General features: G+C 42.9%; 1 protein-coding gene across 1 annotated transcript in view; it reads right to left on the minus strand.

The window, feature by feature from the left end:
- Nucleotides 1–23,120, minus strand: part of POMT1 (protein O-mannosyltransferase 1) — a 133,433-nt gene that overhangs the window by 97,854 nt on the left and 12,459 nt on the right. The window contains exons 3-4 of the mRNA XM_077477944.1: nt 10,048–10,154; nt 4,132–4,182 (exon numbers count right to left, since the gene is read on the minus strand). Coding sequence (XP_077334070.1) covers nt 4,132–4,182; nt 10,048–10,154 — 158 coding nt within the window. The remainder of the gene's footprint in view (nt 1–4,131; nt 4,183–10,047; nt 10,155–23,120) is intronic.

Raw genomic sequence — 23,120 nt, forward strand, 5'->3', positions numbered from 1 at the left:
GACACTATGGAGTCCCCCTGATGGAGTCACCTCGAATCTGAGCAGGTCCCTTACTGCCTCAAACAAGGCTTCGTGGCGAGCCGGGAGTAAAGGTATGCTGGAGGGAAAAAATCTGTTTGGTGGCCAAGAGAGGAACTCTATCTTGTAGCCCAATGAAATCAGTTCGCAGACCCATTGCTCGGATAGCCGAGAGGCCCACCATGCTGACCCACCCTGTCTGCCACCCTTGGGGACTTAGGACAAGGTGCTCAATCCCACCCTCCTAGCTGCTAACAGACTGAGGGGGCCAATTTCATTGGCTCTTTACCCTGATCGGGGATGGGCTGGGCTCGAGGGACAAAGCTCATCCCCGCAAGCAAGGGCGGCGATTACGAGCACAACACATGACTGGCTGTGATTGGACACAGCCGGTCACGTGGCAAAGAGCCATTTTTATTGCCCCTTTACCCTCATCGGGGATGGACTGTGTCCCGAGGGACATGCTTCATCCCCAATCGACGCTCTGCGGGTCCCCACAGGATCCGCGACATCCACCTGGAGGGAGCAGATGTTCCTGCCTGCGTCATTTTACTATGGCCGTTACCAAACGTCATTTTACTATGGCCGTTACCAAACGTCAGCCTCGAAACCATAATGACTTGGGGGGGATCTGCATAGAGGAGTGGGACACAATCCCCCCTAAGATGTGTGCAAACCTGGTGACCAACTAAAAGAAACGTCTGACCTCCATGATTGCCAACAAGGGTTTTGCCACCAAGTATTAAGTCATGATTTGCGAAGGGGTCAAATACTTATTTAACTTATTAAAATGCAAATCAATTTATAATTTTTTAGAAATGCGTTTTTCTGGATATTTTTTTTTGTTATCCTGTCTCTCACTGTTAGAATAAACCTACCATTAAAATTACAGACCGATAATTTCTTTGTCAGTGGGTAAACATAAAATCAGCAGGGCATCAAATACTTTTTTCCCCTCACTGTATACTTTAGCCACTTGCGGCAGGTTGGCACATTCCCACGAGCACTTGTGGGGTGCCAATGCTCGTGAATGGCAGTTGCAATGACCACCGGGCAAGAGAGGTAGAACAGGGATGTGTGTGCAAACACACAAATCCCTGTTATGTGAGGAGAGACAGATCGCAAGTTCCTAATAGCTAGGCACCACGATCTGTCATCCCCTCTAGTCAGTCCCCTCCCCTACAGTTAGAACACACAGTCAGGGAAAACAGTTAACCCCTTTATTGCCCCCTAGAGTTAAGCCCTTCCCTGCCAAGTGACATTTTGCACAGTAATCAGTGCATTTTATAGCACTGATCGCTGTAGAATGTCAATCGTTCCAAAAATGTGTTAAAAGCATCGGATGTGTCCGCCATAATATCGCAATCATGATAAAAAAAATGCAGATCACTGCCATTACTAGTAAAAAAAATAAAAAATAAAAATATATAAATGCCATAAATCTATCCCCTATTTTGTAGACACTATAAGTTTTGCGCAAACCAATGAATATATGCCTATTGCAATTTTTTACCAAAACTATGAAGAATACATATCGGCCTAAACTGAGAAAAAAATTGGGGATATTTATTATAGCAAAAAGTACAAAATATTGTGCTTTTTCAAAATCGTCCCTCTTTTTTTGTTTATAGCACAAAAAATAAAAACCACAGAGATGATCAAATACCACCAAAAGAAAGCGCTATTTGTGAGGGGGAAAAAAAGGGCGTCAATTTTGTTTGGGTACAGCGTTGCACGACCGCGTAATTGTCAGTTAAATCGACGCAGTGCTGTATCGCAAAAAGTGCTCTGGTCATTCAGCAGTCAAATCTTCCAGGGCTGAAGTGCTTAAAGCGGAGGTCCACCCTAAAGTGGACCTTCCGCTCATCGGAACCCTCCCCCCCTCCGGCACCACAATTGGCACCTTTCAGGGGGGAGGGGGTGCAGATACCTGTACAGTACAGGTATCTGCACCCACTTCCGGGATAGCTCTCTGCGGAAAGGGGCGTAGATTACGCCCCTTTCCGCAAGTGCCCCGCTGCCTGCTGGGAAACACACAGATCCCAGAGGCAGCGGGGACCGTCCTTATTGCGCAGCGCGACTCGCGCATGCGCAGTATGGAACCGGGAAATGAAGCCGAAAGGCTCCATTTCCTGATTCCCATACCCAAGATGGCGGCGGCAGCACCCGAGAGACGATCTAGAGATCGGCTTCGGGTGCCGACATCGCGGGCGTGCTGGACAGGTAAGTGTCACTATTTTAAAAGTCAGCAGCTGCAGTATTTGTAGCTGCTGGCTTTAAAAAAAAAAAAAAAAAAAAAAAAAAAAAAAAACGCGGAGTCCCGGCGGACTCCCGCTTTAAGTCCTGCTAGATTACTACAAGCTGACCTCTTTTGCAGATATAGCAATGTAAAACATTAAAAAGTGTGTATACTTTTTAAAATCCTGTAATACACCGTCGCACCCTGCTCTGCACATGCTCAGTCGCTCTCCATTTTTGGCATTATGCTGAAAATCAGAGCCACTGGAGGCAGATCTGCTGACAGCCTAAAGATTTACTGCTGTTCAGGGGCTCGGGGCTTCAGCAAAATGGCAGCCTCTGCCAAGAAGAAACATGAACAATACTGAAGGCAATTTACAGCACACACTTATTTTGGTAGCACAATTATTAATGTGGAATGTATGTTCTTTGCTAAGGAACGTTATTTTTTTATATAGTTGTTATGAATAAAGTTCCACTGTAACTGAAGAAGCTAACATTGGAAGCTGGTTACCATGCACATCTGCTCTAGATTCTTCTGTCTGTCAACATGTTTGCATTCTATAGTAAAAGTCTGTCAGTTTGGAAGTACCTTTATCAAGTCTGTAAAGCTCAATAAAAAAATAATGTAACAGAAAAATGAATATCCTCTCCCAATACTTTGCTTTAGGTTACAATTAAAGAGGGATTTCACTGTGAAAAAAATTATTAAAAGCCAGCAGCTACAAATACTGCAGCTGCTGACTTTTAATAAATGGACACTCACCTGTCCCGGGATCCAGCGATGTTGGCAGCCGAGGCCGATCGATCGCTCAGCTCTCAGCTGCTGCCGCCGCCATTCTAGGTGAGGGAATCAGGAAGTGAAGTGCTGCGGCTTCACTTCCCGGTTCCCTACTGCGCATGTGCGAGTCGCGCAGTGCAATAGGAATTGTCCACGCTGTCTCTGGGACCCGTGTGTGTCCCAGCAGACAAGGTGCAGGGACAGGAAGAGGCATAGACTCCCATGGGAGTCTATGCCCGGAAGTGGGTGCAAATACCTGTCTTAGACAGGTATCTACGCCCCCCTCCCCCCTGAAAGGCGCCAACTGTGACACTGGAGGGGGGGGAGGGTTCCGATGAGCAGAATTTCCACTTTAGGGTGGAACCCCGCTTTAAGGTGGACCTTGAGTCTTTTTTTCATCTTTCCATCTATTAAAACCTCTGCCCTTGTTGTTTTAACTTTGGACAGTAAAACATTTTTTTTTTCTGGCCGTAAATACCTTATACAGTCCACTTCCTGTTTATTGTCTGGCCATTAGCCTAGGCTTATGACATCATTCAAAGCTCTCTCTCTCTAGAGAGAGAGAGTTTGCCAGGAAGGGAGGGGGGAAGAATCATAAAAGAGGGCAAATGAAATCTGCAGAGCTGGAGGTGTAAATCCAGGAAGTGAACAGGCAGCAGCTTCAGCTGCCCACAGTTAAGATGGATGCAGCCAGACTTAGTGGAGGGAGATTGTAAAAAGGAAAAATAACACAATAAGGGAGCCCCCAAAGCTGCATAACATAGTGGAGGGAGATTTGGCAAGTACAGAACCACAGTATATATAAAATATGCAAAAGTGGTTGGAGGGAAGCTTCAGAATGGCAAAGATGTTTTTATTACAAATTATGTGAGCAGACTGCAGTTCCTCTTTAAGTCAGATGTTCTGAATGACATGAACATCAAATGCTAATAAAAGCAGGTGCAATGTAGTTCAGAAGTTTAGAGATCACAAACTTGTGAAAATGTCACTGTTGTGACAATGTGTGGCCTCACACAAAAATCAAACACACTGGGATGCCAGAGAGGAAAAGGGTTCTAGCTACCATTGCTGGACTATTGTGCCTTGCATCCTACCTGCCCCAATTCTGTTCCACATGAAGTTACCATCAAAACCGCCCAGATATCCTGTTGAAAATGAAATAAATTGTTACAAAAAAAAAAAAAAAAAAAATAGAACGAAAGTCAAAAATGTAGACATACAAGGTACTTAAATTCAAATATGTACTGTAGACATTCTGGGGGTTATTTACTAAAGGTGGAGTGCGCAGAATCGGGTGCAGCTGAGCACAGAAACCATCTTCCAGGTTTTATTGACAAAAGCTTAATTGAATAATCTGAATTTAGAAGCTTATTGGCTACAATGCACAGCTGCATCAGATTTAGCAAATCAACCCCTCTATTTACAGAACACCTCCAGGTAGCCACAGTGCATTGCATTTTACAGTAAATTACAGAGCTGCAGATTGAAAAGGAAAGGTACTTTTTAATGACATTCAATGGCAATATTTTTTTGTTCCACGAAAGTGGAGTTGCCCTGTAAGCCGCTAGCCTCATGCAAGTGGGATGTAAAAAACTGTTTTGTTGACACACACCCTGGCAGAAGGGGGTCACAAAGGAAGACAGGTCCTCACTGGGGTACACAGCACTATAGGTACTGAGCTCTACAAGGGCTAGTGGCAAAATTACTGATTTTCTTTAACTACTTAAGGACCGGAAGGATTTGCCCCCTTAATGACCAGGCCATTTTTTGTGATACGGCACTGTGACGATTTAACTGACAATTGCGCAGTCGTATGACCTTATACCCAAACAAAATGTGCGTCCTTTTTTCCCCACAAATAGAGCTTTCTTTTTGTGGTATTTAATCACCTCTGCGGTTTTTATTTTTTGCGCTATAAACAAAAAAAGACGACATTTTTGAAAAAAAAACAAAAACAAAAAAAAAACAAACACAACACTATATATTTTTTACTATAATAAATATCCCAATTTCTTTTTAAACAAATTTCTTAATCAGTTTAAGCCAATATGTATTCTACTACATTTTTTTGGTAAAAAATATGTAACCACACAAAAAAAAAAAAAAAAAAAAATATATATATATCACAATAAGTGTATATTGATTGGTTTGCGCAAAAATTTGTGTCTACAAAATAGGGTATAGATTTATGGCATTTTTATTATTACTATTTTTTTTATACTAGTAATGGTGGTGAGCTGCGATTTTTAGCGGGACTGCGACATTCAGTTCGGACACTTTTGACATTTTTTGGGACATTGCATTTGTATAGCACTGATCGCTGTATAAATGTCACTGATTACTGTGTAAATGTCACTGATATGGAAGGGGTTAACACTAGGGGGCGTTCCAGGGGTTAAATGTGTTCCCTCGTGTGTTTCTAACTGTGGGGAGGATGGGACAGACGGGAGGAGGAGACATATCGCTGTTCCTGAATAGGAACAGACGATCTGTCTCTCCTCTGTCAGAACGGGGATTTGTGTGTTTACACACACACACAAATCCCTGTTCTGGCTCTCATGGCGGAGGACATTGCAGCCTTGTGCGCGCATAATGACGGCGCCTGGTCGGCAAGTGGTTAAAGGGTAAGTTCACCTTTGTAAAACTTTTTTCTCTAAATTCCAGCCCTTTAAAATGAGTAGTTCACTTTAGAAAAAATAAAACTAAAATATAATAATACAGTAATAATAATAATAATAGCACATTTTTTGCAGGTAAAAAAATTTAAGATTACAATTTTTTTTTAACCACCTCAATACAGTGCAGTTACACCCCCTTCCTGGCCAGACCAATTTTCAGCTTTCAGCGCTCTCACAGTTTGAATGACAATTACTCAGTTATCCAACACTGTATCCATATGAAACTTGCGTCCTTTTTTCCACACAAATAGAGCTTTCTTTTAGTGGTATTTAATCACTAGTGGGTTTTTTATTTTTTGTGCTATAAATAAAATAAAATGTAAATTTTGTGAAAAAAATGCCTTTTTCTTTGTTTCTGTCATACATTTTTGCTAATTAGTAATTTTTCTTCATAAATTTTGGCCAAAATTTATACTGCTACATATCTTTGGTAAAAATAACCCACATTAGTATATATTATTTGGTCTTTGTGAAAGTTATAGAGTCTACAAACTATGGTGCCAATCACTGAAAATTGATCACTTCTGATCAGGCCTTCAGTACATCAGGTGTACCTCATTTCTTGAGACACTAACAAGTCAGGAAAGTACAAATACCCCCCAAATTACCCCTTTTTACAAAGTAGACATTCCAAGGTATTAAGTAAGTAGCATGGTGAGTTTTTTTAAGTTGTCATTTCTTTGCAAAATGAAGATTTTTTTATTTTTTTTATTTTTTTTTACTAAATTGTCATATTATCAGGTTATTTCTCACACACAACATATGCATACAACAAATTACACCCCAAAATACATTCTGCTACTCTTCCCGAGTACGGCGATACCACATGTGTGAGACTTTTACACAGCCTGACCACATACAGAGCACCAACATTGATGTAGTACCTTCAGACGTTCTATGAGCAAAAATGACACATCTCATTTCTCAACCACCTATTACACTTTTGAAGGCCCGGGAGTACCAGGACAATGGAATTTCCCATAAAATGACCCCATTTTGGAAAGCAAACACCTCAACGTATAATCTGTGAGGCATAATGAGTCTTTTGAATGGTTAATTTTTTTCCAGAAGTTTTTGAAATATGTGGAAAAAAAATTAAAACGCATTTTTTTTTTTTTACACAAAATTGTCAATTTATAAGAGATTTCTAACACATAGCATGTATATAGCAAAAATTACACCCCAAAATACATTCTGCTACTCCTCCCAAGTATGGCGATACTACATGTGTAGGACTTTTACACAGCCTGGCCACATAGAGAGGCCGAACATTGAAGTAGTACGTTCAGGTGTTCTAGGAGCATAAGTGACACATCTCATTTCATTCCTACTCATCAAACTTTTGAAGGTCCTGGACCACCAGGACAGTGAAATTACCCACAAAATGACCCCATTTTGGAAAGCAAACACCCCAACGTATATTCTATGAGACATTGGCTGCAAATAGGTACTCGGGTACTCTGATGGCCTGGTGACAGGTACTCGGGTACTCTGATGGCCTGGTGACAGGTACTCTGATGGTTTGGTGACTGGTATTTGGGTACTCTGAAGGGCGGTGACAGGTACTCATATGGACTGTGACAGCTACTCGGGTACTCAGATGGGCTGTGACAGGTACTCGGGTACCCTGATGGGCTGCGACAGGTACTCGGGTACCCTGATGGGCTGCGACAGGTACTCGGGTACCCTGATGGGCTGCGACAGGTACTCGGGTACCCTGATGGGCTGCGACAGGTACTCGGGTACCCTGATGGGCTGCGACAGGTACTCGGGTACCCTGATGGGCTGCGACAGGTACTCGGGTACCCTGATGGGCTGCGACAGGTACTCGGGTACCCTGATGGGCTGCGACAGGTACTCGGGTACCCTGATGGGCTGCGACAGGTACTCGGGTACCCTGATGGGCTGCGACAGGTACTCGGGTACCCTGATGGGCTGCGACAGGTACTCGGGTACCCTGATGGGCTGCGACAGGTACTCGGGTACCCTGATGGGCTGCGACAGGTACTCGGGTACCCTGATGGGCTGCGACAGGTACTCGGGTACCCTGATGGGCTGCGACAGGTACTCGGGTACCCTGATGGGCTGCGACAGGTACTCGGGTACCCTGATGGGCTGCGACAGGTACTCGGGTACCCTGATGGACTGCGACAGGTACTCGGGTACCCTGATGGACTGCGACAGGTACTCGGGTACCCTGATGGACTGCGACAGGTACTCGGGTACCCTGATGGACTGCGACAGGTACTCGGGTACCCTGATGGACTGCGACAGGTACTCGGGTACCCTGATGGACTGTGACAGGTACTCGGTACATGGACTGCGACAGGTACTCGGGTACCCTGATGGACTGTGACAGGTACTTGGGTACCCTGATGGACTGTGACAGGTACTCGGTACATGGACTGCGACAGGTACTCGGGTACCCCGATGGACTGTGACAGGTACTCGGGTACCCCGATGGACTGTGACAGGTACTCGGGTACCCCGATGGACTGCGACAGGTACTCGGGTACCCCGATGGACTGTGACAGGTACTCGGGTACCCCGATGGACTGCGACAGGTACTCGGTACATGGACTGCGACAGGTACTCGGGTACCCTGATGGACTGCGACAGGTACTTGGGTACCCTGATGGACTGTGACAGGTACTCGGTACATGGACTGCGACAGGTACTCGGGTACCCCGATGGACTGTGACAGGTACTCGGGTACCCCGATGGACTGTGACAGGTACTCGGGTACCCCGATGGACTGTGACAGGTACTCGGGTACCCCGATGGACTGTGACAGGTACTCGGGTACCCCGATGGACTGTGACAGGTACTCGGGTACCCCGATGGACTGTGACAGGTACTCGGTACATGGACTGACAGGTACTCGGGTACCCTGATGGACTGTGACAGGTACTCGGGTACCCTGATGGACTGTGACAGGTACTCGGGTACCCTGATGGACCGTGACAGGTACTCGGGTACCCTGATGGGCCGTGACAGGTACTCGGGTACCCTGATGGGCCGTGACAGGTACTCGGGTACCCTGATGGGCCGTGACAGGTACTCGGGTACCCTGATGGGCCGTGACAGGTACTCGGGTGGGCCGTGACAGGTACTCGGGTGGGCCGTGACAGGTACTCGGGTGGGCCGTGACAGGTACTCGGGTGTGCCGTGACAGGTACTCGGGTGTGCCGTGACAGGTACTCGGGTACTCTGATGGGCTGGGACAGGTACTCGGGTACTCTGATGGGCCGGGACAGGTACTCGGGTACTCTGATGGGCCGGGACAGGTACTCGGGTACTCTGATGGGCCGGGACAGGTACTCGGGTACTCTGATGGGCCGGGACAGGTACTCGGGTACTCTGATGGGCCGGGACAGGTACTCGGGTACTCTGATGGGCCGGGACAGGTACTCTGATGGACTGTGATTGACAGGTACTCTGATGGACTGTGATTGACAGGTACTATGAGGGGTGGTGACAGGTCCTCTTTATTGGGGGGGGGGGGGGGGGGCAGGCAATCAATGTGATTGGTGTACACTAGGCGGTAACGAGATGTTACCGCAATCTCCTTCTCACACACGATCGGTGTGTGAGGAGGAGAACAACCCGGTAACATCTCGTTACCGCGGTTTGTTTACATTTTAGTGATCGGCTGTGAAAGGATCACAGCTGATCACGTGGGTAAACAGCCGGCCAATGGCTGTTTACCAGCGTCGGTGACGAGCAGTGTTCCCGGGGAACACGCCGCCACCGACGTGATCACGCGCATGCGCCGTGCACAGTCGGGGTGTGACCATCTGTGATCGGCCGTGACTTCATCACGGCCGATCACGTGGTAAACAGCCATAACGAATGGCTGTTCACCCCCTTCGGTGGCGAGCGGTGTCTCCGTGACACGCCGCCACCGAAGAAACAGGGATGCGCGCGCACGATGGTGCGCATTCCCTGTTTAAACGGGAGGCCGTCATAGGACGGCCTCCCGCCACAATAGGTGCGCCGCCTGGCCGTCATTTGACGGCCGGCAGTCGGCATCTAGTTAAGGAGTGAAAAGCATTGCACCAGTAATCATCAGCGCCGACTGTCTCAGGCAATAAAGAGGCAATCCCAGTGCAGCTGAGGCTCTCGTGGACATCGCTGGATTGAGAGGGAGCAACAACTGTTTTTTTTTTTTTTAATATAGAATTATAGAAGGCAGGAAGGTAAAAAAAAAAAAAAAAAACCTTCAACCATTACAACACTTTTAATGGTCTTTAAAAGGCTGATTTTTCTTTTAAAGTTTTTTTTTTTTACAAGTCTATTTAATATACCGACATTGTTAGTGATTCTGCTTACCTCCTAAAGCCAAAAGCATGTGTCCTAAGGGGGGTCCACTGTCATCCAAGAAGAATATACCTTTCATATACATGGATATAAACTGGCCATAATATACCTCATCGAATCTAAAATCAAATGTAAAAGGAAACAAAATCACATGTACTGTATATGTTTTTCTGCACAGACTCTCACAATACGAAAACACAAGTTCTAAGGAATGGGCAAACCTGACTCTCATAGTTACATAGTTAGTCAGGTTGAAAAAAGACACAAGTTTATTAAATTAATAATAAAAAAAAAAAATCATTCAATCCCATACATAATCCTATACCCACAGTTGATCCAGAGGAAGGTGAAAAACCCCAGCAAAGCATGGTCCCATTTCCTACAGCAGGGGAAAAAATTCCTTCCTCACTTAGGCTGGGTTCCCAGTGTGTGCGGAGCAGTTTGCAGGAGGGGGTTTGGGGTGTCCCTGTTTACCGTTTCAGGTGCAAATTTGGTCCCAATTTTTGGCTGAATTTGCACCTGAAACAGACCAGAAGACACACAGGACTCTTCTGCAAACAGCCGCACGACCGTCCTGGAGCTGTGTGAATCGGCTCCATTGAGAGGTGGGTCAGAGTCTCCTGACATACAAAATTTTAATACGGGAAACCCTCATACAATTTGCACCAGTCTGACTACAGCCTTAAAGCGTTTTTCAATCAGAAAAAAAATAGATTTCTTGGTCACTTAAAGCAGATTAAACAGCATAGAGATTGTGCTGTGTAATCTGACCCCCTCTAAACTGTAAAAAAAAAAAAAAAAAAAAAAAAAAAGAACCCCTGAACCCTCAACTTCCTGTATGCCCCTCTCTAAACAGACCATGAAAATCATGGCTGCTGAGCCATGACCACCATGGTAAAAGTGCATCCCTCCGTCATACGCTGCCCTGCTCTCTGCCGCCCCTCCTCCTCACCCCCTCCTTCCTGCCTGTCATGCTAGTGTCTGTGTCTTTGTCTTTCCGTTGCAGGAAAGACATTTGCACTGTCAATGGCAGGCCTTAGACTGACATGTAGTTTTCAGATCCCTGCCCCCCACCCTATGTGAATGAGTATGGGGCAAAACACACTAGACAGGTTTTTAAAGTAATTTATTAGGCAGCTCCAGGGGGCTTCTTCCGATTTCGGGGGCCTCTTCTCCCACTCTCTGGCCTCTTCTCCAGGTCTCCGGTTCTTCTGCCAGGCTCCTCCGCTATCTTCGTCCAGCTCTTTTGCTAGCGTTGACCTGGTCTTCTGCGTCATCTTCTTCCCTCTTCTCTTCCTTCGATGTTGACACGGCGCTATAATGCTGTGTGAGCGGTGCGCAACGACTTATATAAGCATGGGGTGCGACATCCCCCGATGACCACGCCCCATGCCTATAAGTCGTTGCACACCGCTCGCACAGCATTACAGCGGTAGAGAGTGTTGTGTCAACATCGGAGGAAGAGAAGAGGGAAGAAGATGACGCAGAAGACCGGGCCAACGTTTTCAGCAGAGAGCAGGCTGGATCATCCAAATGCAGCAGCAGAGAGCAGGCTGAGGTCCGCTCTCAGCTGATGTCACACAGATGGTCCAGTCTCCGCATCATCATGACCATGGAGTCGGGATCTGCTTAGATCCCTGGACAAACACCTGGCTCAGCCTCACAGCAAGCCCCCTCCACAGCCCAGTACTCCAGTGAGAGAGAAGGAAGAGCAGAGAGCCGCTGACTCACAGTAACCAGCTCTCTGCTAGGGGAGCTTTTAGAAGCAAGCGATTGGTGCTGTTCGAACAACCGGTTCTCAGTGTAGAGGCCCCGGGAGACTGATGCTGCATCCATCCAAGTATAAATAACAATTTTTTTTTTTTTAAATACTTCTTTAAGGTCTGGAGTCTGGCTAGGTCATTCCCTGACCTTAATGTGCTTCTTCGTGAGCCACTCCTTTGTTGCCTTGGCAGTATATTTTGGGTCATTGTCATGCTAAAAGACCCATCCATGACCCATCATTTGTGTTTTGGCTGAGGGAAGAAGGTTCTCATCCAAGATTTTACAATACGTGGCCCCATCCATTGGCCCCTCAATGCGGCAAAGTTGGCCTGTACCTTTAGCAGAGAAACAGCCCCTCAGCATAATGTTTCCAACTCCATGCTTGACTGCAGGGATGGTATTCCTAGGGTCATAGTCAGCATTTTTCTTCCTCCAAACAAGGCGAATCCCCCTTCTCAAGAAAGCACATGTACAGTCATGCCATTAAAAATCTAATGATTTAGAGAAGGATTGGGAGAAAGTGCTGTGGTCAGATGAGAACAAAATTGAGCTGTTTGGCATTAATTGGACTCGCCGTGTTTGGAGGAAGAAAAATGCTGACTTTGACCCTAAAAAACACCATCCCTACAGTCACACACGGAGGTAGAAACATAATATTTTGGGGCTGTTTCTCTAATAAAGATACAAGCTGACTTTGCCACATTGGAGGGGCAAATGGACAGGGACAAGTATTGTAAATTCTTGGGTAAGAACCTTCTTTCCTCAACCAAAACACTGAAGATGGGTTGTGAAAGGGTCTTTCAGCATGACAATGACCCAAAACATTAAGCCAAGGTAACAAAGGAGTGGCACAAGAAGAAGCAAATTAAGGTTATGGAGTGGCCTAATCAGTTTCCAGATCTTAATCCTATAGAAAATGTATGGAGGGAGCTGAAACTTCAAATTGCCATGAGACAGCCAAAAAAAACCTTAAGGATTTAGAGATCTGTAAAGAAGAGTGGACCACAATCCCTCCTAAGAGGTGTGCAAACCTGGTAACAAACTACAATAAATGTCTTAGCTCTGTGCTTGACAACAAGGGTTTTCTCCACCAAGTACTAAGTCATGGTTTGCTTGGGGATCAAATATGGTACTTATTTTACTCACTAAACTGCAACTTAATTTACAGCATTTGTTTTGTGTTTTTTTTGGTTGAAATTCTGTCTCTATCATTTACATTACACCTATGATAAAAATTATGGACCTTTCATTTCTTTGTAAGTGGGAAATCTTGCAAAGTCTGCAGGAGATATATATATATATATATATATATATATATATACATACACACACACACACACACACACACACACACACACACACACACAATCTAACAAAAGTTAGTACACCCCTCACATTTTTGAAAATATTTTATTCTATCTTTTCATGTGACAACACTGAAGAAAGGACACTTTGCTAAAATGTAAAGTAGTGAGTGTACAGCTTGTATAACAGTGTAAATTTTCTGTCCCCTCAAAATAACTCAACACACAGTCATTAATGTCTAAATCGCTGGCAACAAAAGCAAGTACACCCCTAAGTGAAAATGTCCAAAGTGTCAATATTTTGTGTGGCCACCATAATTTTCCAGCACTGCCTTAACCCACTTGGGCATGGAGTTCAGAGATTCACAGGTTGCCACTGGAGTCCTCTTCTACTCCTCCATGACACACTCACAGAGCTGGTGGATGTTGGAGACCTTGCGCTCCTCCACCTTCCATTTGAAGATGCCTCACAGATGCTCAATAGGGTTTAGGTCTGGAGACATGCTTGGCCAGTCCATCCCCTTTACCCTCGGCTTCTTTAGCAAGGAAGTGGTCGTCTTGGAATACTGCTCTGCAGCCCAGTCTCCAAAGGAAGGGGGGATCAGGCTCTGCTTTAGTATGTCACAGTACATGTTGGCATTCATGGTTCCCTCAACAAACTGTAGTTCCCTAGTGCTGACAGCACTAATGCAGCCCAAGACCATGACACTCTGACCACTGTATGGTCTTTTCTTCAGTGTTACAGAACAAAATGGAGACCACAGATAATGGAACCGTATCGAAAACACAAAATTGTATGCATTTGTAAATATTGTCTTTTATTAGAAAATGGATAAAAAACTAAATTAAAAACATTAGATAGTATTAACCCAAAATAGTGTGTGGGCATACATACGATTTTGTGTGTTCGATATGGTGCCAAAAAAGTCAAATTTTCTGTGGTCTCTATATTGTTCTATATTATTTAGGGATGAGGCATAGTGTATCATGTTTTATGTCCATGACAGCCATTTCATGGTGACATAATTTAATAATTGTTTTTTCTCCAGTGTTGTCAGATGAAAAGATATAAAAAAAAAAATTATTTACAAAAATGTGAGGGGTGTACTCATTTTGTGAGATAATGTGAGTATTTTCTCATACAGGATGTGTGTGTGTGTATATATATATATATATATATATATATATAATTTTTACACATACATAGTGGTATAGGTATACCTCAACTATGAGACACAAAATGTGGAAACAAATCCAGACAATCACATTGTCCGATTTTTAAAAACAATTTATTTGCAAATTATGGTGGAAAATAAGTATTTGGTCACTTTCTGCCTCTCACAGACCTGTGTTTTCTTCTTTAACCACTTCAATACCGGGCACTTAAACACCTTCCTGCCCAGAACAATTTTGAGCTTTCAGTGCTGTCGCACTTTGAATGACAATTGCGCGGTCATGCGACACTGTACCCAAATGAAATTTTTATCATTTTTTTCCCACAAATAGAGCTTTCTTTGGTGGTATTTGATCACCCCTGCGGTTTTTATTTTTTGCTAAACAAATAACAAAAAAACGAAAATTTTGAAAAAAATGTTTGTTTTTTTGGTTTCAGTTTCAAAACTTTGTAAATTTTCTCCTTCACTAATGGGCACTGATAAGGCAGCACTGATGGGCACCGATGAGGTGGCACCAATAAAGTGGCACTGATGAGGTGGCATTGATGGACACTGATATGTGGCACTGATGGGCAGTACTGATGGGCGACACGGATGGGCACTGATAGGTGGCACAAATTGGCACTGATAGCTGGCATGGATAGGCGGCACAGGTGGGCATGGATAGGCGGCACAGGTGGGCACGGATGGGCACTGATAGGTGGCACGGATGGGCACTGATAGGTGGCACGGATGGGCACTGATAGGTGGCACGGATGGGCACTGATAGGCGGTATTTTATTATAATATACTGTACTAATGGATGCCAATCAGTGCCAAACAATAATGAATGCCAGTGATACCCATTGTGGGCACTGATTGGCATCCATTATGGGCACTGATTGGCATCCATTGTGGCACTGACTGGAATCCCTGGTGGTCTAGGGTGGCATACCTTATCCTGGGCATCCCTGGTGGTCCAGTGTGGGCATCCTCGGGGGGACTGTGCTGATAATCGATCAGCACAGGCCCCCCCTGTCAGAGGAGCAGCCGATCGTCTCTCCTCTACTCGCGTCTGACAGACGCGAGTGAGGAAAAGCCGATCACTGGCTCTTCCTATTTACACTGTGATCAGCCGTGATTGGACACGGCTGATCAAGTGGTAAAGAGTCTCCATCGGAGACTCTTTACCGAGATCGTAGTTGCAGGGTGTCAGACTGACACCCCGCAACAATGATCGCCATGATGAACGCCCCTGGGGGCGCGCAGCGGCTCATAATCCTGATCACGTCATATGACGTCCGATCAGGATTATGAAACCCCTTTGCCACCGTCATTTTGTTATAGGGCGGGCGGCAAGTGGTTAAGAGGCTCCTCTGTCCTCCACTCATTACCTGTATTAATGGCACCTGTTTGAACTTGTTTTCAGTATAAAAGACACCTGTCCACAACCTCAAACAGTCACGCTCCAAACTCCACTATGGTGAAGACCAAAGAGCTGTCGAAGGACACCAAAATTGTAGACTTGCACCAGGCTGGGAAGACTGAACCTGCAATAGGCAAGCAGCTTGGTGTGAGGAAATCAACTGTGGGAGCAATAATTAGAAAATGGAAGACATACAAGACAACAGATAATCTTCCTTGATCTGGGGCTCCATGCAAGATCTCACCCCGTGGGGTCAAAATGATCACAAGAACGGTGAGCAAAAATCCCAGAACCACACGGGGGGGACCTAGTGAATGACCTGCAGAGAGCTGGGACCAACGTAACAAAGGCTACCATCAGTAACACACTATGCCGCCAGGGACTCAGATCCTGCAGTGCCGGACATGTCCCCCTGCTTAAGCCAGTAGATTTCTGAGGTTTGCTAGAGAGCATTTGGATGATCCAGAAGAGGATTGGGAGAATGTCATATGGTCAGATGAAACTAAAGGAGAACTGTTTGGTAGAAACACAACTCGTCATGTTTGGAGGAGAGAGAATGCTTAGTTGCAACCAAAGAACACCATACTTACTGTGAAGCATGGGGGTGGCAACATCATGCTTTGGGGCTGTTTCCCAGAAAAGGGAACAGGGCAACTGATCCGTGTACATGAAAGAACGAATGGGGCCATGTATCGTGAGATTTTGAGTGCAAACCTCTTCCCATCAGCAAGGACATTGAAGATGAAACGTGGCTGGGTCTTTCAGCATGACAATGTTCCCAAACACACCGCCCGGGAAAAGAAGTAGGGGCTTCGTAAGAAGCATTTCAAGGTCCCGGAGTGGCCTAGCCAGTCTCCAGATCTCAACCCCATAGAAAACCTTTGGAGGCAGTTGAAAGTCTGTGTTGCCCAGCGACAGCCCCAAAACATCACTGCTCTAGAGGAGATCTGCAGGGAGGAATGGGCCAACATACCAGCAACAGTGTGTGACAACCTTGTGAAGACTTACAGAAAACGTATAACCTCTGTCATTGCCAACAAAGGATATATAACAAAGTATTGAGATGAACTTTTGATATTGACCAAATACTTATTTTCCACCATAATTTGCAAATAAATTCTTTAAAAAAAAAAAAAAAAAAAAAAAATCAGACAGACAATATGATTGTCTGGATTTGTTTCCACATTTTGCCTCTCATAGTTGAGGTATACCTATGATGACAGTTAAAGGCCTCTCTCATCTTTTTAAGTGGGAGAACTTGCACAATTGGTGGCAGACTAAATACTTTTTTGCCGCACTGCATACATACATACGTACATACATACATACATACATAAAAAAAAATATATATATATAAAAGAGAGATAGATATTATTAATAATAATAATCACAAAAGTAGGTGGACAACATTACAAATGCTTTGGCATACACAACCCCAATTCCAAAAAAGTTGGGTTGCTCTGTAAAATCTACCAGAGAGCACTGACCGCCTATTATGGGAGGTCGATATAGGATGTGTATCTGGGATACTCCAGATCTGTAATGAGGTCCACCGTTGGCCGATTGGAGGTTTTGCTAAGTGGACCACACTACAGATTTGGAGTATCCCAGATACACAAGCCTATATTGACCTCCTGTAATAGGCGGTCAATGCTTTCTGGTAAGGGCACATCTTGATTATTGGTGGTGGTCTCACAAGGTGGAGGAAGTTGGTGACACAACTAGAGGTCGACCGATATATCGGCCGATATTTGGCATTTTTCAATTAATCGGCATCGGCCGATTGTGCTGATAAAAAAGCCGATTACATGTTCAGGTGACTTGCAAAAGACTTCTGTAATAGAAGTCAATGTAAGTTGTCTGTGAACAAAATAGCTGATAAACAGCGATTATTAAACTCCGCGCCACTAAAAATAATCGTGAATTTGATCAATAATCAGTGAAAAATAAATAACTAATAGCTGCTCCCTAAAAAAACAAGGAAAAACTTGTCATACTGGAAATATACTAATGATAGGGGCGCTAGTGCAGATGTAAATAACAAAAAAAATGTGAAAAAAAGTGACAATCATAAAACATCTAAAATAATCCACACCATATCACAAAGCTGCAATAAACAACAAAAAATGCAAACAAAGTAAATAAAGTCCCACATTCAGGTAATGGAACTCCAAAGTCCAAAAATAAATGTGATTTTTTCAGCGAAAAACTCCTTCTGAATCCATAAATCGGAAAAAATTGAAATCTTCTATAACGTGATAAACCGTCCCTTCACCAAACAATTTATGGATAAGGAAAAACAACACCCCACTTTTAAAGATAAAGATGTCTTCTTACCAGATGCTGTTGACTACTTTAATTAAAAAGATAGTCAAATAGGCTTATGCAGGTTGATTCCCTGCTGACATGGAATGTGATGGACCTCGTATGGACAGAAGCTTCTTCCTCATAGGCTCAGATAGGTCATAAAAAAAGCCAAACAAAATTCCATAGCATAATACCGTTTAATCATAAAATCAATTTAAAAAACATAAGGCCAAGTGGCTGCTTACATGTGTAGGTGCCCAACCTGGCACTGGGGCTGCTTACTTAAAACAACAATTTCGTAATGGATACGTAGTTCCTCGTGGTGTAAGGCGTGCGTTCCACCGAAGGGCAGCCGATGACCAAGGACGACCGGAACTAGACGTAAACGAACGTGACTGGATACCGCCTCGACGTACGTTTCGTTTGACACGTCATCAGGAAGCGTACCCAGTAACAAAAGTCAATGTTCTTTATAGTGTCTTGATTAATCCATAGACCAATCACGAAACACTAAATTTGATGCGCAGCCTCAGTCCCACTTAAGGCTAACAACAATAATGATTCCTTAAAACATAACTAAAAAAATAATAAACATTTCGAACATATTACTCCCAAAACGAAGGGATGAGTTATATATTCTAAAATAAAAAAGTTTTTTTATAGAGAAATATAAGAAGGAATGTACTTATAATCAAATGGAATTGTCCATTGGAAAAAAAGGGGAGCAAGTTCCTTGCAATTTGTAAATTGACCACTAGATGTCAGTCTAAAGACCAGAAATATTCTAACTTTAGCCAGACATAGAAGACAAAAAAAGGGGGGGGCGGGCAATTTTTTGTAATTAATAATTAGATAATTCTTGAAAAATACATATATATAAAAAAAAATTTTTATATATAAAAAATTCCTGAATATCCTACTGCCAGAAATCCGGCCTTGTCTCTATCTGCCAGATGTGAGGGAATATCAACCAAACTCAACAGGCAGAAGAGAACACCAAGTAACTCTAAAAAAAGGTTGAAAATAAGAAGAATGGGAAACTTTTTAATCATTGGACAGAAAGCAATTTAGATCGAGCTCTATATTCATTCCTAGGGGTTGCATAGTCTGTAAATTATATATCCACTTCGTTTCGTTCTTTGATATTTCCCTTGTCATATGGGTTCCTCGCCAATGTCTTGAGATCTTATCGATCCCATAAAATTTACAGAGTGAAGGATCGCTATCATGATGTGTTTTAAAATGTCTAGACACGCTATGATTGGGAAACCCTTTTTTAATATTTGTAAGATGTTCATTAATTCTAATTCTTAGCTGTCTAGTAGTTCGACCTACATACTGCATAGAACAAGGGCATTCAAGCACATAGGTTACATGGTCTGAGTTACATGTAATTAGTGGTTTGATTTTGTAATCCAGTTTAGTGACTTGAGATTGAAACTGAGTAATCTTCCTTGATGAACCGGGTCCTCTGGTGGTCTTGCAGGCTTTGCATCTAGTGCAATAATGGAAGCCGGATCCATCAAGGAAGGTTACAAGTTTTTTTGGGGGGTCCGGAACATTAGGAGCTAATTGGTTTCTCAAACTCGGTGCCCTTCTGTAAATAAATTTAGGATTCTGGGGAATGATCGAGGCCAGATCTTTATCACGTTGTAAAATGGGCCAATATTTTTTAAAAATGGTTTCAACTTGTCTATATTGCCTATTAAACCCTGTCACAAAAGGTATTACTCCTTGATGTTCAGTTTTAACCTTTGATACCAATAAAGATTTTCTATCTATCTGTGACACCTGTGTTACCACTTTCTCTAAAGTTTTTTGTGAGTAACCTTTTTCCAAGAACCTACTAGTTAGCACTTTAGCTTGTGAGTGGAAATCTGACTCCTCCTCACAATTCCGTTTTAATCGCATATACTGTCCTTTTGGAACAGCCCCTATCCACTGTGGATGGTGGCAGCTATGTGTGGGCACATACCCATTTCTGTCAGTGACTTTAAAATAGGTTTTAGTCACAAACTTATTGTGCTTTTTTGTAATAGTAAGGTCCAGGAAGTTCACCTGCACCTTACTGAATTCAGCTGTAAACTTCAGGCAATATTGATTAGCATTCATATTGCTCAAGAAGTCTTTGAAGCTCTCTAAAGTACCTCTCCAAAAGAGAATTGCATCATCTATATATCTTTTATAAAAAACAAGAGATTTATGCATGTTTTTATAGATGGTTTCTGATTCCCATTTATTAAGGACAATATTGGCTACGCTGGGAGCATAGCGCGCTCCCATGGCCACTCCTGATACTTGATTGTAATACTCATTGTTGGCCCAAAAAAAATTATTGGTTATAGCAAGATCTAGGCCTCTGATCAGGTAATTTGTCTGGGCCTTTTTTAATTCAGATTCTTTTGTTAGTGCCCACTTTGTTGCTGTAAGTGCATCTTTATGCTGGATGTTAGTATAGAGTGACTCAATATCTACCGTAATCATAATAATATCTTCTGATGCCACCAAATCCTGTAAAAGTACTAACAGATCTCTGCTGTCTTTTAAATACGAGGGACTATTTCTCACTAGTGGTTTAAAAAAACCATCTAGATATTCTCCCAGCCTGGCTAACAGGGACTCTATCCCGCTTATTATAGGTCGACCTGGAGGTCTTTCATTATTTTTGTGTATTTTTGGTAAAATATACATAACCGGAATTTTGGGAGCGTGTGGTATGAGATAATCTGCTTCTTTTTGATTTAAAATATCTTTATATAGGCCCTCAGTTACCCACTCTATCAATAATGTTTTTATTTTTGGCGTCGGGTCACTGTTTAATTTTTTGTAGGTGTGGGTGTCATTTAATAATCGTCCCATTTCCTGATAATAATAGTCTCGGGATAATATCACGAGGCCTCCCCCTTTATCTGCCGCTCTTATCACTATCTGTTTATTTTCCTCTATCATTTTTATGCTTTCCCATATGGTTTTATTTTTAGCCTGTCTTTTAATTTCTAAATTCCTCACATCTTGTTGAACCATATTTTTAAACACTTCTATGTGGTGATGCGTTCCTTTCTTAGGATTAAAGACAGAATTATTTTTTAACCCACTATGTACATATAAAGACTCAGTGGTAGGGGCGCTAGTCCCCATATTAGGGTTAATGAAATGTTTTTTAATATTAAGTTTCCTCACGTATTTCTCGATATCAACAAATAATTCAAACTTGTTCACATCTTTATTAGGTGCAAATTTTAAACCCTGATTTAATACTTCTAATTCTTGCTAAAGTTAGAATATTTCTGGTCTTTAGACTGACATCTAGTGGTCAATTTACAAATTGCAAGGAACTTGCTCCCCTTTTTTTCCAATGGACAATTCCATTTGATTATAAGTACATTCCTTCTTATATTTCTCTATAAAAAAACTTTTTTATTTTAGAATATATAACTCATCCCTTCGTTTTGGGAGTAATATGTTCGAAATGTTTATTATTTTTTTAGTTATGTTTTAAGGAATCATTATTGTTGTTAGCCTTAAGTGGGACTGAGGCTGCGCATCAAATTTAGTGTTTCGTGATTGGTCTATGGATTAATCAAGACACTATAAAGAACATTGACTTTTGTTACTGGGTACGCTTCCTGATGACGTGTCAAACGAAACGTACGTCGAGGCGGTATCCAGTCACGTTCGTTTACGTCTAGTTCCGGTCGTCCTTGGTCATCGGCTGCCCTTCGGTGGAACGCACGCCTTACACCACGAGGAACTACGTATCCATTACGAAATTGTTGTTTTAAGTAAGCAGCCCCAGTGCCAGGTTGGGCACCTACACATGTAAGCAGCCACTTGGCCTTATGTTTTTTAAATTGATTTTATGATTAAACGGTATTATGCTATGGAATTTTGTTTGGCTTTTTTTATGACCTATCTGAGCCTATGAGGAAGAAGCTTCTGTCCATACGAGGTCCATCACATTCCATGTCAGCAGGGAATCAACCTGCATAAGCCTATTTGACTATCTTTTTAATTAAAGTAGTCAACAGCATCTGGTAAGAAGACATCTTTATCTTTAAAAGTGGGGTGTTGTTTTTCCTTATCCATAAATTGTTTGGTGAAGGGACGGTTTATCACGTTATAGAAGATTTCAATTTTTTCCGATTTATGGATTCAGAAGGAGTTTTTCGCTGAAAAAATCACATTTATTTTTGGACTTTGGAGTTCCATTACCTGAATGTGGGACTTTATTTACTTTGTTTGCATTTTTTGTTGTTTATTGCAGCTTTGTGATATGGTGTGGATTATTTTAGATGTTTTATGATTGTCACTTTTTTTCACATTTTTTTTGTTATTTACATCTGCACTAGCGCCCCTATCATTAATGTAAGTTGTCTGAAGACATTAGTGAAGGACTTTCCTCCTCTCTGGGCAGGCTGCCAAGAAAAGATCAAAGTGATACAATGTTTCTTCTTCAATGGGCTGAACTCCCTGTGTAGAAGTTCTCAGTTTAACCATTTAAAGACTAAATCTTTTCTGACACTTGTTGCTTACAAGTAAAAATCCAGTATTTTCTGCTAGAAAATCACTCAAAAGCCCCAAAAATTATATATATTTTTTTAGCAGAGACCCTAGGGAATAAAATAGCGGTTGTTGCAATATTTTATGTGACGCGGTATTTGCGCAGAGGTCTTTCAAATGCAAGTGAGGCCTTTTTTTTCGTCCAAAAGTTTTGAGTACCTGTTTTTGTGTATTTAATAAATAGTTTTTTTTTTTTAAATCTAAATTATACATACAAGTGAAGTGATTGGAGGTTTGTTTTGTTTAATAAATGTGTAAGAAATTTTCTGCATCACTTATTAAGGCTGCTTTCACACTGGATCGGGCAGGCGTTGACGGTAAAATGCTGCAAGTTTTAGCAGCGATTTGCCGTCATTTTAGCCCCGCTATTCGGCTGCTAGCGGGGCAGTGAAGCACTGCTGCAAAATCGCATTGCATGTGCTTCAGCACTGGTGACCATTCATTTTAATGGGCAGGAGTGGTGGAGGAGCGGTTTACACCGCTCCAAAGATGCTGCTTGCAGGATTTTTTATTTTTTTTTTTTTAACGTCCTGCCAGCGCATCTCCTCATTGTGAAAGCACTCGGGCTTT

The sequence above is a fragment of the Lithobates pipiens genome, unplaced genomic scaffold, assembly GCF_037356315.1.
Source record: "Lithobates pipiens isolate NorthernLeopardFrog02 unplaced genomic scaffold, aLitPip1_a1.2 Scaffold_1, whole genome shotgun sequence".
Classification (NCBI taxonomy): Eukaryota; Metazoa; Chordata; class Amphibia; order Anura; family Ranidae; genus Lithobates; species Lithobates pipiens.